The 18,890-nt window shown below is 40.9% G+C and overlaps 2 protein-coding genes across 10 annotated transcripts in view; both read left to right on the plus strand.

Annotated features, from left to right (window-relative positions):
• The window catches only part of PAK1 (p21 (RAC1) activated kinase 1), a 155,838-nt gene extending 153,708 nt beyond the window's left edge, over positions 1–2,130 (plus strand). For all 4 annotated transcript variants that reach the window (XM_047693911.1, XM_047693913.1, XM_047693910.1 and 1 more), the window contains exon 15: positions 787–2,130. In XM_047693911.1, coding sequence (XP_047549867.1) covers positions 787–873 — 87 coding nt within the window. In that variant the 3' untranslated portion in view covers positions 874–2,130. The remainder of the gene's footprint in view (positions 1–786) is intronic.
• An 11,355-nt stretch (positions 2,131–13,485) lies between these two features.
• The window catches only part of GDPD4 (glycerophosphodiester phosphodiesterase domain containing 4), a 138,742-nt gene continuing 133,337 nt past the window's right edge, over positions 13,486–18,890 (plus strand). For 2 of the 6 annotated variants that reach the window (XM_047692784.1, XM_047692780.1), the window contains exon 1: positions 13,491–13,555. The gene's annotated coding sequence lies outside the window, so the exon portion shown is untranslated. Of the gene's footprint in view, positions 13,674–13,956; positions 13,974–18,890 lie in introns of all 6 variants that reach the window. The other 4 variants (XM_047692782.1, XM_047692786.1, XM_047692783.1 and 1 more) reach the window with 3 other exon arrangements.

Below are 18,890 nucleotides of genomic sequence, written 5' to 3' on the forward strand. Positions count from 1 at the left end.
TGAAAATGTAGATGCAGTTTTCCTACAGTGTTTTCTACAGAATGGTCTTCTTTAATAGTGGTGGGTGTGGCCCAAAGTACAGCCCAGTGAAAGTGATTTGGGAAAGGACCAAGCTATAGAAGGCTTTACTGGATTCAAAGATAGAAAAATAAGTTCCTAGATCAGTGCTCCTGAAGTGCAGTATTGCCGTATTCCATTGGGTCATGATCAGTCAATACTTTACCCCAGAGATAATTATTATTCTGATTATCACCATAGTTTAGTCTTACCTAATATAAAATGGAATCATACAACATGAAATCTCTTGTGTCTGGCTTTTGTGACTCAGCATAATATCTGTGGATTCATTCTGTTATCACTGTATCAATCATTCATTCTTTTAATTGCTGTGTAATTTTCTGTATAGTATTATAAAATATAACATTATTCATTCTTCCATTCTCTTTTTTGGCGCTCTTTTTAGTTATGACTGTTGTAAGTAAAGCTGCTATGAACATTCTTGTGTGTGTCTTTTGGTGGATACACAAACTTAGTTCTCTTGGAAATATACCTATGAGTGGAAATGCTGGGATGTAGCGTAGAGGTGTGTTTAAGTTGTAGGTAGATACTGCCAAACAGCTTTCCAAAATGGTTTGCTATCTTTTAAAGATGTTCTTCAACTTGGGGATGATCTGAAGCTTTCCAGGCAGCACCTTGTGCAAATATGGACACCCTTAATGTCTTATGATGATTACTGAGGAAGAATGGTAAATAGTCATGTGTCTTTGCTCTTTTCTTCCCTTCTAGCATCAGTTCCTGAAGATTGCCAAGCCCCTCTCCAGCCTCACTCCACTGATTGCTGCAGCAAAGGAGGCAACCAAGAACAATCACTAAAACCACGCTTAACCCAGCCTCATTGTGCCAAGACTTCTGTGAAATAAATGCTCATTTTAGAAATTCCAACCCCTGATGCCCTCTCTTCCTTGCCTTGCTCCTCCCATTTCCTGGTCTAGTGCTCTCATGATTTTGATCCTTAAAAACCATGTGTCCAGCATTGACGAGAACTGCAGCTGACTAATCAGATGATGGCCATTTCTAAATAAGGAATTTCCTCCCAATTCCTGGTTGTGAGGGTGGTTTATGATCAAGGGCTTATATGAATAAACCCTTGGACTCCTATTTCTACACAGCAAAATCTTCTCCCCCCACCCCAATCTTGTACCTGCCAGTCAGTTCTTAACTCTATAAATTTTTGGCTTTATAACATTATTGATTGGTGACCAGTTGAAATTTCTTTAGTGCTTGCTTTTCCGAGGCCGAACTGCCCAAACTCCTATTGTACTTGAAAATTGGAACAGTGTGAGGGGTGCTGTGAGGGTTGATAATTTACCAGAGACATGAAATGGCTCATCTTCCTGGACCATGGCTTTGGCGCAGCTGATCTCGATATGGGAGAGAAAGCTACAATGTTTTTTTCTTCTTGTGTGCTTCTAGCTGCTACCTGGGGGGATCTTCACCCAGTAGTGTTCCCCATGCTATTTCTTGTGAAATGGTCTTGGCTATGTAGCAGCTTTTGACTCCCTACATCCCCTAGGCTGCTGCCCCAATTCTGTCTTTGTTTAGAACTTTGAGAGGTTTCCTAGGGCACATGCTGGGTGAGAGCAGTGTGAGAAGTCAGGGAAAAAATTTAGCTGCTTTTAGAACAAAGTTGGGTATCAGCATCTGTCCAGCTGTACCTGTGTGTTGTTTCAAGAATTCGCCTCTTTCTCCAGCTGGAGTAAGGAGCTGAAAGATCTTCTGATGGCCTGAGTCTTCGGGTCTGAGGGAAGGATCTCCCAACTCTGAAACTACATGTTAGCTTTGAATGGATTTGGCCACCTGATAAGATACTCTGCCAGCTGTGAGGGGACCCTGTTTTTACAATGCATGGCCGAGCTCTCTGCAAATGGAAATGCTTGCACTGGGTGTTGGGGATGTTTGCTACCTCCTGCTATCTTTGTGGTTTTGGTCCTCCCACTATGATAGGACCCCTGGCCAGCATTGTGGCTTGTCACGTCAGTCCCATTGGCTACTTTGTCATGCTCTGAGGTACCACTGCCTCTTGCAGCACAAGTTTTATTTCCTTCAATAAAAGGAGATGAAAATATTCTACTTGGAGTATGCCTTTCTTCTTTTCCTTTTCACCTTTCTTTTCTAATTCTTTATTTTGAAATAATTTTAGACTTAAGAAAACTTTAAGTTGTAGGTAGATACTGCCAGAAAATATATTTTCTTCCCGAAAGATTTGAGATTAAGCTGCAGTAAGATGCCCCTTTACCTCTGTGTACTTCAATGCATATTCTTTTTCTTAACACTCTTAATTATAAACAAAGAGAAAAGGACCTAAAATATTTATATTTATTTTATAATATATATTATATATTATACTTATATTTATATTATAAGGTATTGGCTCAGGCGAGTATGGAAACTGAGAAGCTCCGTGATCTACACCCGAAGGTTGGAGGCTGGTGAGGGCCGGGGTGTAGTTCAAAGGTCTGAGAGCCTGAGAGCCATTGGTTGTATAGATGCCAGTCATAGTCTGATGTGTGAGAACCAGAACACCCTGGGGCAGGAGAAAATTGATGTCCCAGCAAGGCACTCCACCTTTTTGTTCTACTCAGGCCTCCAATTAATTTGGTAATGCCCTCCCAAGCAAGGTCATCTGCTTTACTCTGTCCACCAATTCATATGTTAATCTCCTCTGGAAACACCCCACACAAAAACACATCCAGAAATAATGTTTAACCAAATACTGGGCATCCAGTGGCCCAGTGAAACCGACACAGAAAGTTAACCATCACACACTCCATCCCTACCTCCAGGTGAAAGAGATAACTCCAGCAGGGACCAAGTGAGCTGACACCTTTTACAGTGCTATGTGGTTACCACATTTAGATCAAGGGGACAAAAGTGAAAAAGTTGGTGACCCCCAGTGTTGTTTTATGGAAAAAAAAAATAAAAGGTACAGGAGATCTTGCATGCATTTATTGAAAGGACAAGGACAATTCAATTGCTTATATGTAACACAAAGGAATGTCAGATGATGGTTCAGCCCATCAGAAGACAGGAGTGTTGTACCTCCTCACATTTTTATTTTTTTTTTTTTAAGATTTTATTTGTTTATTTGACAGAGAGATAGAGCAGGAACACAAGCAGGGGGAGTGGGAGAGGGAGAAGCAGGCTTCCCACCGAGCGGGGAGCCAGATGTGGGGCTCAATCCCAGGACCCTGGGATCATGACCTGAGCTGAAGGCAGATGCTTAACGATTGATCCACCCAGGCACCCCGACCTCCTCACTTTAGATTGCAGTGGATTGATGAGGCCTCCTCACTTTAGATTGCAGTAGATTGATGAGGCCTGAGGAATGCTTAGCTGACTGCCCCTCTGGAATCTTAGAATCTTGGAATTGTCTGATAGTTGGTCATCGGAAAAGTAGCATTGCCTGTCCTGTGAACATTCCAACACTCTGTTTAAGCATTATAGGGATGACTATTTACTACTGGGATATCCAGACATCCACTCAGATAATGGAACATTCTTCCTGACCAGCCAGCTTAACACAGCATGCCCCATGCCTTTTATTGTCTGCCCAGTGTGGAGGCAAGAGAACTCTGAAACTCTCTACTCAGACAATTGCTGCTTACATAATTCTCTGAGTACTATACACATCTATCCTATATGTTAGTTTTCTATTGCTACATAACAAATTACCACAAATGTGGTTTAATGCAATACAAATTGTCTCGCAGTTTCTATAGGTCACATGTTTGAGCATGGCATGGGTGGATATTCTGCTCAGAGTCTCATGAGGCTGAAATCAAGGTATTGGTCAGGGTCTTGAAGTCCTCTTTCAGGCTTACTGGTTGTTGGCAGAATTCATTTCCTTGTGGTTGTAGGACTGAGGTCCTCATTTTCTTTACAGCTGTCAGCCAAGGACTACTCTCAGCAATTAGAAGCTGCCAACAGTTTTCTGCCCACCCCCACCCCTGGCCCTCATGGGCAATTCACAAAACAAACTTTGCTTTATTCCAGATTAGGCCAGAGCACATTTCTCTTTCACTTTGGCAACCAGGTAGAGAAAACTGCTTTTGAAGGGCTTCTGTGATTAGGTCAGGGTTATTTAGATAATCAATTTTTCTTAAGGTCAGCTAATTTGGGAACTAAATTACATCTGCAAAACCCCTTCACCACAGTACTTAGATTACTGTTTGATTGGAAAACGGAGAAGTTATGTACACCAAAGGCTGGGCATCTTGGAGGGCTCAACCCATTTGGGCTCCTATAACAAAACACCATGGACTAGGTGGCTTATCAATAAAGAAATTTATTTCCCAAGGTTCTAGAGGCTGTGGTGTCCAAAATCATGGTGTCAGTATGGTCAGGTCCTGGTGAAGGCCCTCTTCCAGGTTGCAGATGGTTAACCTCTTGCTGTGTCCTCACATGGCACAAGGGATTAGGGAGCTCTATGGGCTCTGTTTTCTGAGAGCAGTAATCCCACTCATAAAGGCTCCACCCTACAAAGCACAACCACCCCCATTTGTATCATCACTTTGAGCATTAGGATTTCAACATATGAATTTGAAGTGGGGGGATACATTCAGGTTGTATAGCAGGGATTATCTTAGAGTTCTGCCCAGCATATCCTGGAAGGGGCTATCTGCTCTCAGCCATCTGTTCAGGACACTTGAATTAGGGGATGGGAAATAACTCAAGTCGTATGACTGTAGTGCAGACCTGAACCCAGGTATTACTTTCCATACCTCCATATTTTTCCTGTCCTGATTCTCTTAGGCAGTTGGGAAGTCTGAACAATACACTGTGTCAAGAGCAGGCAGATACCAACCTGAAGGCACTGCTAGAGCCATGAGGCTGGTTAGTGATAACCAATTCAACTGAAGTCACACTGATACCTTTTTCCTGCATTTGACTGTGTAACTGCCATGTGGGCACTGTGCAAGGTGTCCTCACTCTTGGGTATAAGCAAATGTGGTGCAAGTACTGTGGAACCATGGAGGAAGGAATTTGGGGACGGAGCTATTCCTGGGTTCCTGTTAATTGTGCTGGGTCAGATGTTATAGACATTTTTAAAAGAAGCCTCTCACCAGAAATAAGGGAATATCCAAAACCATGGGAGACATTTGGAGGAAGTACATCCTATCCTATACTTGGATCCCTTCAAGAGAACCGTCACCCAGCCTATCCCATTCTTCTGAGCATCTCTTAATGACAGTGGGTCCTTTGCTAATCTGTCACAGTGCTGGATCAGTCGTCAGTTTTAATTCAGCAAGGGAGGACTGGAAGCACTTGAGTGCTTTCTAACATTTACCTCCTATGAGTTTCCTATCCTACTCCACTGAATCACATTACCCACTACCACCTATAAAACTATCCATAACAGACTCTTAGGTCCAATGGCTAGCTCTTCCTCTACGTCCTGGGATGACACAGAATTCTTGGTCATTGGAAAAGTCTTGGGAGTAATCCTATAGATCTTGGTTAGGCCTTATTCAAGCCCTGTAACTATGAATATTGGCCTTAACTCCTGTGTGTGCGCATAGCACGCATGCACACACACACACAGCTCTGGACTGGATAATATGTTCTGCCTAGGCCATTTTCCTGTGGGGTCAAACGGCCTTTGCCTATTTGCCTTCAGTAACCACCTCCTATAACCCTATAACCAACTCCTATAACCCAACTATCCATGTTTCCTGGGCTTCTCAAGCCAGACATTTAAAGGAGAGTTAATACCTATTCTTCTCAAACTGTTCCAAAAGAACAGAAATGGAAGGAAAACTTCCAAACTCATTTTATGAAGCTAGCATTATTTTGATTCCAAAACCAAAGACCCCACTAAAAAGGAGAATTACAGTCCAATATTCCTGATGAACATGGATGTAAAAATTCTCAATAAGATACTAACAAACCGAATCCAACAGTACATTAAAAGAATTATTCACCACAACCAAGTGGGATTTATTTCTGGGCTGCAGGGGTGGTTTAATATCCACAAATCAATCAATGTGATATGGCCCATTAATAAAAGATAAGAACCATAAGATCCTATCAGTAGATGCAGAAAAACATTTAACAAAATACAGCATCCATTCTTGATAAAAACCCTCAACAAAGTAGGGATAGATGGAAAATACCTCCACATCATAAAGGCCATATGTGAAAAACCCACAGCCAATATCATCCTCAATGGGGGAAAACTGAGCTTTTCCTCTCTAGTCAGGAACAAGACAGAGGTGTCCGCTCTCACCACTGTTATTTAACATAGTATTTGAAGTCCAAGCCTCAGTGATCAGAACAACAAAAAGAAATAAAAGGCATCCTAATTGGCAAGGAAGAAGTGAATCTTTCACCATTTGCAGAAGATATGATACTCTATGTAGAAAACATGAAAGGCTCCACCAAAAAACTGTGAGAACCAATACATGAATTCAGCAAAGTTGCAGGATATAAAATAAACATAGAGAAATATGTTGTGTTTCTATATACCAATAACAAAGCAGCAGAAAAAATTCAAGGCTCAATCCCATTTACAATTGCACCAAAACCCGTAAAATACCTAGGAATAAACCTAACTAAGGAGGTGAAAGACCTATACTCTGAAAACTATAGAACACTTATAAAAGACATTGAAGAGAACACAATGAAATGGAAAAACATGCCATGCTCATGGACTGGAAGAACAAACATTGTTAAAATGTCTATAGTACCCAAAGCAATCCTCACACTCAATGCAGTCCCTGCCAAAATATCAACAGCATTTTTCATAGAGCTAGAACAAACAATCCTAAAATTTGTATGGAACCAGAAAATCTCAATTCCGTACTTTAAGCTCTATAACAAAGCTGTAGTGATCAAGACAGTATCGTACTGGCACAAAAATAGACACATAGACCAATGGAACAGAATAGAAAATCCAGAAATGAACCCACAACTATATAATCAACAAATCTTCAATGAAGCAGGAAAGAATATCCAATGAAAAAAGACAGTCTCTTCAACAAATGGTGGGAAAACTGGATAGCAACATGCAGAAGAATGAAACTGAACCACTTTCTCATACCATACACAAAAATAAATTCAAAATGGATGAAAGACCTAAATGTGACACAGGAAACCATCAAGATCCTAGAGCAGAACACAGGCATCAACCTCAATGACCTCAGCCACAGCAACTTCTTACTTAGACATATCTCCAGAGACAGGGAAATAAAAGCAAAAATGAACTATTGGGACTTTATCAAGATAAAAATCTTTTGCACAGCAAAGGAAACAATCAACAAAACTAAAAGATAACCTTCAGAATGGGAGAAGGTATTTGCAAATGATATATCTTATAAAGGGTTAGTATTCAAAATCTATAAGGAACTTATCAAACTCAACACCCCCAAAATAAATAATCCAGTTAAGAAATGGGCAGAAGACATGAACAGACATTTTTCCAAAGAAGAATGGTAAAAGACACATGAAAAGATGCTCATCATCACTTATCATCAGGGAAATACAAGTCAAAATCACAGTGAAATACTACCTCAAACGTGTCAGATGACGAAAATTAACACAGGAAACAATGGATGTTGTTATAGAGAAAGGGGAACCCTCTTACACTGTTGGTGGGAATGCAAACTGGTGCAGCCACCTTGGAAAACAGTATGGAGTTTCCTCAAATAGTTAAAAATAGAACTACCCTATGATGCAGCAATTGCATTACTAGGTATTTACCCAAAGGATACAAAAATACGGATTTGATTCAAAGGAGCACATGCACCCCAATGTTTATAGAAGCATCATCTACAATAGCCAAAATATGGAAAGAGCCCAGATGTCCATGGACTGATGAAAGGATATAGAAGATGTGGTATATATACACAAGGGAACATTTTTTAGCCATCAAAAAGAATGAAATCTTGCCATTTGCACTGATGAGGACAGAGCTAGAGGGTATTATGCTAAGCAAAATAAGTTAGAGAAAGACAAATGCCGTATGATTTCACTCATATGTGGAATTCAAGAAACAAAACAGATGGACATATGGGAAGGGGGAAAAAGGAGACAGAAGCAAACCATAAGAGACTCTTAACTATAGAGAACAAACAGAGGGTCGATGGAGGGAGGTGGGCAGAGAATGGGCTAAATGGGTGATGGGTATAAGGAGGGCACTTGTTATGATGAGCACTGGGTGCTATATGTATGTGACGAATCACTAAATTCTATTCCTGAAACCAATTTTATGATATATGTTAACCAACTAGAATTTAATAAAAACTGAAATAAAAAAATAATACCTGCCTTAAGATTCCAAGCAAACAAAATAATGTATGTAGAGCATTTAACACAATCCCTGACACCCAGCACATTCAGTCCCAGTTTTACAATGTTTGAAATCACCTGGTTTGTCAGGAGACTCTTTTACTGGCACCAAAATGAAGGTTTTACAAAACAATCAATAACTAGGAATCTGGGTTTGCTTAACCCAATAATTGGTTTCTGGCTATAGAACCAAAAGGTCAATCAAACATTGATAAAAACTTGTATCTATTTGAAGCTGCTTCAGGATACCCTGTTTAAAAGTCCAGGACTCCCCCATTTTCCCCCCACCAAATTGCTAAAGGATTAAGTTTAATCCTTAAGTTTAATATCTCTTTCAGATTTGTGGTTCAATATTTTTTCATTATAGGTGCATTAAAAGCAAAAATACTAATTTCATGATATTTTTCTAAAGAGGAGATTCATTACTTTTAATAAAAAGGACACTTGTTAAAACAGGAGTACCATATGCATTTAGCAAAGATAATGTCCAAGCTTTGGACTTGATACGCTGCTGTGCAGTTGACTACAGTCTGGCATCAAGCCCTGGCATGCTGCCAGGAAAGAAATCAGAGGCTGCATTAGACCACCTAGGTGATGTGTAGCCACAGGTCTCATGCTTATCCTTTTCTTTGTGTCAGTTTCATCATTTTGCTGATTTATACAATGAGTACTTAAAAGAACCTTTGTTTACTCATTCTTTAGTCCAAAAAATGAGTGATAAAATTGCTCTTACAAAAATAGGAAAGCTACAAAAAGGCTGGAATGGCGATTGTCCAGACTTTAGCTGTGGGGAAAGTTAAATAACTAGTTTTTTCTATTTTGCTGAGAAACCTAGGTGATCATGTGCCATCCTAGATGTTTAAATGTGTGTGCGTGTGTGTGTGTGTGTGTGTGTGTGTGTGCATGTTTACAAAATATATGAAGTTGGCTTTATGGACTATAGCAATCTTCAAACTCTTGTTGGGTCCCCCCAAAACTGGGTACCCCAATAATGGGTCTGTGATTAAAGGAGCGAGACTGATAGAAAGCGAAGGTCAAGCAAAGCTTTATTTCGCGCCAAGCATCAGGAATCAGACCGACCGTCAAACAGACTGGTCAGGGCCGCCCCTACAGAGAGGATGACCCCTTCCTGCTTTCCAGACTAACTTTTATAGAGCAAGGCCATGTGGTTGGGCCTGGCCACACACAGGTGGCCAATGAGATTGTAACACAGGAAACTCCACAGTGATGCTAGGTGACCAATTGAATTACAATTTACCCTAGTAGACATTTGAACCAGCCTATCACACCTTGGTTAGGATTGGCGCCAAAAGGTTCCCAAAGGGGGGGCCCATACTCCTTGGTAGCTAGGAGACAGTATGCGCCCCCACTGATTGAATACCTCCACCTGGCCTGACCCACCCTTGTACTTGGATTTTGTTACCTGGGACTGGTTTCCCGGACTTGCTTTTAAATAAGTTCCCCTGGTTGGGGGCAAGGTCAATTTAAGTTTTACAACAAAATGGCAGTTCAACCGGGGTGGGGCTGCTCTGGTTGAATAGGCCCTTACACTCTCTTACATTGTTTTTAGCAGCAGTCTCTATAAGCCCACAGTGTGACAATAATCACTAGAAAAAAACTATATCTCAGGTCAGCTTATTCCTTAGGGAAACTATTGGACCAAGAGCCACAATGCTACAGAAGAAAGGTAGAGTTTTGAAAAAATGACAAGCAAACCTTCAGTTTGCAGTTTTGAAAATCTTAAAAAACAAAATTGAGGGGCGCCTGGGTGGCTCAGGTCATGATCCCAGGGTCCTGGAATCGAGCCCCGTGTCAGGCTTTCTGCTCAGTGGGGAGCCTGCTTCCTCCTCTCTCTATGCCTTCCTCTCTGCCTACTTGTGATCTTTCTCTCCGCCAAAAAATAAGTAAAATCTTTAAAAACAAACAAAAAACCCCCAAACAAACAAACAAAAAAACAAAATTGAGAGGCGCCTAGATGGCTCGGTTATCTCTTTTCAGCTCAGGTCATGATCCTGGGGTCCTTGAATGGAGCCCTGTGTGTAGGACTCGTTGCTCAGTAGGGAGTCTGATTCTCCCTCTCTATCACTCCTGCTTATGGACTCTCTCTCTTTCTGTGTCAAATAAATAAATAAAATCTTTGAAAAAACAAAAAACAGAATTGAGTTCACAATTTCTTTTGAGTTCATACTTTTTATCTAAGATCAGACAGGGCCACCAGACTTTGAACAATTTTCATTGCAAAAGAACAATTTAACTAGATGAATAATGAGTCTACAAAATTAAATCAGTTCTGTTGGGACAATAAAGCCAGGAAACAATCTCCTCCAGATATTAATGGGAATCTGTGGTTTCTTAAACCACATTGTATCCCTCAGTTTACGTTCATTACTCATCTTTAACTGGTAAATCTGAAGTCCCCACAGAGATTAACTGAATTCTTTTGTTCTTTGAAATAAGAATGTTATAACTTATTTGATAAGTTCGTTGGTACTTTTTTATACTCTGTTTTGCATGCTTTAGTTTTCTCTCACTTCTGCTTTAAAACCAGTGACAGAATCAGGCCTGTATTTGCTCAAAAAACCTCCACAGCTTTGCTCATTCTCTGTTGATAAAAGGAAAAGGTCTCGAGGGGCCTGGGTGGCTCAGTCGCTAAGCCTCTACCTTCAGCTCAGGTCATGATCAAGGAGTCCTAGGATCGAGCCCCGCATCGGGCTCCCTGCTCTGTGGGAAGCCTGCTTCTCCCTCTCCCACTCTCCCTGCTTGTGTTCCCTCTCTTGCTGTGTCTTTCTCTGTAAAATAAATAAATAAAATCTTAAAAAAAGGGGCGCCTGGGTGGCTCAGTGGGTTAAAACCTCTGCCTTCGGCTCAGGTCATGATCCCAGGGTCCTGGGACTGAGCCCTGCATTGGGCTCTCTGCTCAGCAGGGAGCCTGCTTCCTCCTCTCTGCCTACTTGTGATCTCTGTCTGTCAAATAAATAAATAAATGAATAAAATCTTTAAAAAAATCTTTAAAAAAAAGGGGGCTCTAAAGAAGAACTCAGAATGGAGTTTTGGAAAATCTTCATATCACATAAAAAATTGCCTAATCCCTTGATATCTAGTCTCAGTGGGTGCCAACCAGTTTAGTAGTGCTTGGTCAAGGGTTGAGCTAGGATCCCAGAATGGAACTTAGGAGGAAGAGGGTAAACATAAAAGGATCAAACTACTTTTCCTACTCTACACTAAACCATCCTGATCCAAGCTACCATTCTTTATTCTGGACAAGCCCTCCCAACTGGTTATTGGAGGTATACTCCGGGAAACTCAGGGAGGTCAGAAAAAAAATGCAGCCTGTCTTACTCAGCTTAAAGGTTGTTGGATTTGTAGCTTCTATTTATATAACTAATTGTACCAAGCTTTATAGTAAGCACAGGGAATAAGTGATGAGTTACATATGGCCTCATCTTCAAGTAGATTAAAACCGGAGGCAGAAATTAAAGCAGAAATTAAAACCTCAGCAAAACAAAACAGGTAATTATAATCAATGCAGCTAATATAGTACTAAGAAGTTAACTTGGACAGATATATAGGACAAGAGAAGGAAGTACTTAACTGAGCCTGGTGGTTGTGATGGTCAAAGGCTTCCTGAGCTGAATCTTACACTAACAGAAAGAGTTAGCCAGGTAAAAGTTTGGAGTGGGAAATGGGAAAGACTGACTGTAGGGACAACATGAATAAAGATGCATAATGGTGTAGGGCAGTAGCATAAGAGGCTTGGGATGTATTTTATGGTGACTAATATAACACCATTTAAAAAAAAAACAAAAGATTTGGATTTGCTGGAGTTTCAATATGAGTAGGGGTGAAGGAGAGTGCGGGGTGGTGGTGGTAAGAAGCTGGAGAGACAGACAGGATCCAATTTAAGGGGCTTGAGCTTTACCTTAGGAGTGAATTTTAAACATGGTCAGATTTGCATTTTTTAAAAGATCACTAGCTGCTCTTTGAAAGGTATATTTGGGGTGCAGCTCAGAGGGTTGAGCATCTGTCTTCAGCTCAGTTTCATGATCCCAGAATCCTGGGATGGAGTTCCACATGGGGCTCCAAGCGCAGTGAGGAGCCTGCTTTTCCCTCTGCCTGCTGCTCCCCCTGCTTTGTGCCTGTGCACTCTCTGTCTGACAAATAAATAAATGCATCTTAAAAAAATGGTAAATTTGGGGAATGGTAAACTGGAAGTAGTGAGATTCTTTGGGAGCCTACTGCAGTAATTATCTTGATTAACCCTTACCACAGCAGTACCAAGCAGCTGGTACTTACTGAGATGATTAGGGGCCTAGTGGGCATTGATATACAGCAAGGGAAGGACTAGCAGAAATGGACAGGAAGTGTGAGGGCACCAGCAGGGAGGCACACTGCAAAGGAAAGGGAAGAGTCAAGAATGGAGCTTTGGTTTCAGGTCTTGCCATTTAACAATTTGGAGCCAAACATGGTGGAGCCGGTTTGAAGGGAAAGCAGCGTAGGGCATACTGAATTCAAGGTGTCTAAATAGTGGGACGATTCAGATAAGATGACCAGCAGACAACTGGGTACAATGGTCTAAGAGCTCAGAAGTGAGGTCAGAGTTATAGATATAGCCAGAGGAATCAAAAATTAAACAAATAATGGGGGGCCTGGGTGGCTCAGTGGGTTAGGCCTCTACCTTCAGCACTGGTCATGATCTTGGGGTCCTAGGATCGAGCCCCTGCATAGGGCTCTCTGCTCAGCAGGGAGCCTGCTTCCCCGCCCCCCTGCCTGCCTCTCTGCCTACTTGTGATCTCTTTCTGTCAAATAAATAAATAAAATCTTTTTTAAAAATTAAACAAATAAAACTAAAACAGACCCATTGCTTGAAGTAGGTTGGGGAGAAAAAGACAAGAAAAAAAAATAACAAAAATGAGATAATCTATAAATAATTTGGCTACAAAAACGTTAATGCCTGAACTAAATGATTAGCGAGAGCTAAGCTTATGCTGAAATTATTTTTATAAGAAGCAAAATAAGACAAAGAGTAGGCCTCTGAGCAATGCTTGGGGGTTGCACCTGACTTCAGCCTCAGGGCCGTAGAGACCACGTCCCTGGCCACGCCCACCCCCACGCGGCCTCCATCGCCTCGTTGAACCAGGCGTCCATTTTGAGAGATGCTAGTCTTCTCCAGTGGGGAGTTCGTGTTTGCGTTTGAGGCTTTGAAGTCACTGTAAGTAACGTGTCCAGCTCTGTGCTTCCCCCTCTTAAGCCTCTCCAGGAATAGGAAGCCACATAAATATTACCAAGCTGGCAGCCAGTGAGGCCCTTGGACCCAAGGAGCTCACCAGGTGTGGTGAGCCGGGAGCTGCCATTAGCCCTGTGCTCTGGGGAGGCAACGGAGGCCAAAGGGCTTCCACTTGACCCTGTCCCCATCGGTGGGTGACAGGGGCACAAGCCGGGCAGGCCCAGTGGCTTGGCTGGCGTCCAGGGCTGGTCTGCTGTTGCCTTGTCCGTGAGTCCCTCCTGGTGGGAGGTTCGGCTCTGCTCATTTGTTTCTCCCCTCTCTGCGGTCATGCCCGATGCTGCCTGTGTTCAACGTGTGAAAATGTTATTTCTTGCCCATTTTCCAAGTTACTCATGGACGGAGCGTAAGTCTTGCTCTAGTTTCTCAATCCTAGCAAGCACATCCTAGTGTTTGACTCCAGCACCGGGTGAACGGTGCTGCCCTTTGCTGAGATGCGACAGATTTCAGAAGGAATAGGTTTGGGAGGGAAAAGCAGGGGTTCAGTGTGGGATATATTAATTTTGAGATGTCTGTGAGAAATCCAAGTGGAGATGTCGGCTGGACGTTTGGAAGGGAAACAGTGTTTATTGATCTTTCCCTAATTATGATTGAACTCCAAGGATCTGTAGATGTTTGGGGAACTGTGGTAATGATTTTGGTTAAAATACTGCCTTTTGTTCAGTATTCCAGCAGTATACCACCCTTCCTGTCACAAAGTTTTTTTTTTTTTTTATGTGTTTCTGAAGATTCTTTTTTTTTTTTTAAATTTTATTTTTTATAAACATATATTTTTATCCCCAGGGGTACAGGTCTGCGAATCGCCAGGTTTACACACTTCACAGCACTCACCATAGCACATACCCTCCCCAATGTCACAAAGTTTTTATTCTTGGACATACCACTATTTGCAGCTGCTCACACCAAATTCATGTAGTTTCATCACAGATTCAACATCAGCCAATTCGGACTTTTTCTCATTTCCATTGTGATTATTTTCCTTAGACCATGGGTTTTTTTAGTGTTAAATTCCCAAATGTGAATTTTTGTAGTTATCGTTTTCTTACTGATTTCTAGCTGAATTGCACGGTAGTCAGAAAATACGCTCTTAAGATTTCAATTCTTAGAAGTTTTTAAACCAGTTGTGTAGTTCAATATATGACTTTCGATAAATGTTCAATTTGGGAAAGAATGTATATTCTGCAGTCATTGAGTATAGTGTCCCATAAGTTAATAAGTTAATTAAGATTAGTTTGTTAATCGAGTTGATAAAATCTTCTATATCCTTTTAGACTTTTTTGTCTGCTTATTATATCATTTATTGAGAGAAGTACGCTAAATCTCCCACCATGACTGTGGATTTGTCTATTTCTCTTGTAGAAGCCATGTGATTGGGTGCCTATGAACTGGAAATTATTTTTTAGTCATTTTGCATCTTTATGAAATGTCCTTTTTCTTGAGGCAAAAAGCAAGCGAGGTTTTGATCTGTTGGTAACTAGTGAGGTAGATTGTATTATTTGGCTCCAATTCTTATCCTTCCTTTAGTTATACCTATTGTGTTCACACTCCTTTCGCCTTATAACTTATAATGCCCTCCTACTGTGAGTTCACTTACTCTGCTTCTGACTTTGACTTGAAGACATCCTTTGAAGCAGAGCCTTGAGATGGATTTGCATATTACAGTTTACTCTCTTGGACAACTGCCACCATCAGGAGAATATACTCTGGCCAATTCAGTTGAGCCATACATGGAACAGAGCCAGGTCACTCCAGTCATACTAGCCGAGGCCAGTCTAGATCAGCAGAGTATGAGCAGTAAATGCTTATTGTCACATGTGACTCAGGTTTCATCTTTGATTGGTATGTGGTGTTGTCCTGGTAATGGGACACTAATCTTCCCATTCTTTTAACTTCTGTAACAACAAACCAAATTCTTGTAAAGAACATATTGTTGGGCTTTGTTATTTTAATCCACTTAGACAATTTTCAATTCTTTTTATTATTTATTTATTATTTGTTTGTTTGTTTATTTATTTTAAAGAATTTATTTATTTATTTGACAGACGGAGATCACAAGTAGGCAGAGAGGCAGGCAGAGAGAGAGGAGGAAGCAGGCTCCCCGCTGAGCAGAGAGCCCGTTGTGGGGCTCGATCCCAGAACCCCGAGACCACGACCCGAGCTGAAGGCAGAGGCTTAACCCACTGAGCCACCCAGGTGCCCCTATTTTTATTTTTATTTTTTAAAAGATTTTAAGTAGATAGAGAGTCAGGCAGAGAAAGAGGGGGAAGCAGGCTCCCTGATGAGCAGAGAGCACAATGTGGGGCTCGATCTCAGGACACTGGGATTATGACCTGAGCCAAAGGCAGAGGCTTAACCCACTGAGCCACCCAGGCACCACATTCAATTCTTTTTAAACATGGAGCATTTAGACTATATTTAAAGGAATTACTGGTATATTTAAGTTTAAATTTGATTTACCACTTGCTTTCTATTCTTCTGTTCTGTGTTCCTTTTTCACTTTTTTCTTGCTTTTTGATTGAATAATATTTATGATTTCGTTTTATTTTCTTTGTTGGCTTATTATATACACACCCCTTTTCTCAGAGGTTATTTCGTGGTGTACAGTATACGTCTTTAACTTATCAGAGTCTACTTTTAAGTTATATTATACCACCTTTCATATATCATATGAGAACTGATTAACAGTACACTTTCATTTTCCTGCTCCTGGCCTTTAAACTCTTGTCATACATTTTACTGCTACAATTGTTACAAGCAGAAATATTAATTGTTATTGCTTTTGTTTCAGTCAATTATCTTCTGAAGTAATTTTATAAATAAAAAAACATTATTTTATATCCACCCATATATTGAATATTTCTGGTGCACCTCATTTCTTTATGTAAATGTGTATTTTCACTTGGTCGCTTTTTCCTTCATATTGGGTGATCTTAACATTTCTTGTAGTGCAAGTCAGCTGGTGATTAATTCTTTTCTAGTTTTGAATATCCAAAAGGTCTTTATTTCACTTTAATTAAAAAAATTTTTTTAAGATTTTATTTATTGGGGGCACCTGGGTGGCTCAGTTGATTAAGCATCTGCTTAATCTCCCCTGTTTGTATGCTCTCTCTCTCTCAGATAAAGAAATCAATTTTTTATTAGAGAGTGAATGAGAGAGAGAAAACACCAGTGCGGAGAGGGAGAAGCAGATTCCATGCTGAGCAGGGAAACTGACTCGAGACTCAGTCCCCAGATTCTGGGACCATGACCTGAGCTGAAGGCAGACGCTTAACCAACTGAGCCAACCAGGTGCCCTTTCACTTTCATTTTTTAACACTGTTCATTATGAGTGCTGAATTCTAGCTAAATGTGTTTTATTCAGTTCCTTAAAGATGTTGCTCCACTGTCTTTTGGCTTTTGGTATTGTTTTCAACAAATTATTTTTGTTGAAAAAAATGTTAAGAAGTCCTCTTTATTCCACATGTAATATGCCTTTCCTCTCTGGCTGGTGGTGAGATTTTCTCTTTACTAGTGTTTTCAAGCATCTTGATTATGATGTGTCTTATAGTTTGCTGTGTGTACTTTTCCTTGGGGTTTAGTGTGCTTCTTGGCTCTGTAGGTTTATAGTTTTCATCATATTTGGAAACATTTTGGCCATTAATTTTTCAGATATTGTGTTTATCCCTTTCTCCCCCCCACACCTTTTAGGGATTCCAGGCATGTTTATATTAGACTGCTTATAGTTATTGTGTAGCTCACAGTTGATCTCTTCATTTAAAAAAAAATTCTCAAGTTCTCTAATCCTTTCCTTGGTAGTATCTTTTTTTTTTTTTTAAAGATTTTATTTATTTATTTGACAGAGAGAGATCACAAGTAGACGGAGAGGCAGGCAGAGAGAGAGAGAGAGGGAAGCAGGCTTCTTGCCGAGCAGAGAGCCCGATGTGGGACTCGATCCCAGGACCCTGAGATCATGACCTGAGCCGAAGGCAGTGGCTTAACCCACTGAGCCACCCAGGCGCCCCTCCTTGGTAGTATCTAATCTGCTATTAATCCTTGCAGTGTACTTTTCATCTCAGACACTATGTCTTTCATCTCTAAAAGTTCAGTTTACATATTTTTTTAAAAGATTTTATTCATTTATTTGACGGAGAGAGATTACAAGTAGGCAGAGAGGCAGGCAGAGAGAGAGGGGGAAGCAGGCTCCCTGCCAAGCAGAGATCCCGATGCAGGGCTTGATCCCAGGACCCTGAGATCATGACCTGAGCTGAAGACAGAGGCTTAACCCACTGAGCCACCCAGGCACCCCCAGTTTACATATTTTAAAAATACCTTCCATGTCTCTCCTTAACATGCTTATTTTCTTCTACTGTCTTCAACGTACTGAATACAGTTGTAAAAATGTTTGGTGTCCTTCCCTGCTAATTGTATCACCTGAGACATTTCTGAGTTGTTGATTGATAGTTTTTTCCCTCCAATAGGTGCATTCTCTTTTTTATGTTCCTGGTAATTTTTGATTGTATACTAGGCATTGAGAATTTTGTTTTGTTGGCTAATTCTCTTGTATTTTTGTTGTTGTTGTTGTTGTTTGGTTGGTTGGTTGGTTGGTTTTTATTCTCTTTGTTTCAGAACAGAGTCAAGTTATTTGGAAACATTTTGACTATCTTGCAGCTCATTTTTTAAACGTATTTATTTATTTGGGGGAGAGTGAGAGAATGAGCCAGGGGAGGGACAGAGAAGCAGGCTCCCTGCTGAGCAGGGAACCCAATGTGGGACTCAATCCCAGGACTCTGGGATCATGACCTGAGCTGAAGGCAGATGCTTAACCAACTGAGCCACCCAGGCGCCCTTGAATCTCATTTTTAAGCTTCCTTTGGCTAGGCCATTGTCCTTAGTAGTAGCCTTTAATGTAGGCCTAATTTTTTTTTTCCACTATTGAGGCAATACCCTTCTGAGTATGCTTCCAAGTGTCTATGTATTATAAGGTTTTTCTGCTCTGGAGGAAACACCAACTATTCCCAGCCTTTTGTGAGCTCTAAATGTCTAACCACCTCGTTTTGTGTGATTCTTTTTCTAACATCAGGTAATTTCTTCACAAGCATGTACTGATTAGTATTCACTGGAGACTTGGAAAGACATGGAGGGAGGTACTTTTCCTTCCCTTCTGTCTGCTCAGTTTCTGTCTGCTCAGTTCAGGGATACTGCCAGGATCCACCTACAATCTCACTCCCAGGGCTTCATCCTGGAAACTGTATCCAAATTGCATTTACAATACTCACTTCCTTTG

The sequence above is a fragment of the Lutra lutra genome, chromosome 10, assembly GCF_902655055.1.
Source record: "Lutra lutra chromosome 10, mLutLut1.2, whole genome shotgun sequence".
Lineage (NCBI taxonomy): Eukaryota > Metazoa > Chordata > Mammalia > Carnivora > Mustelidae > Lutra > Lutra lutra.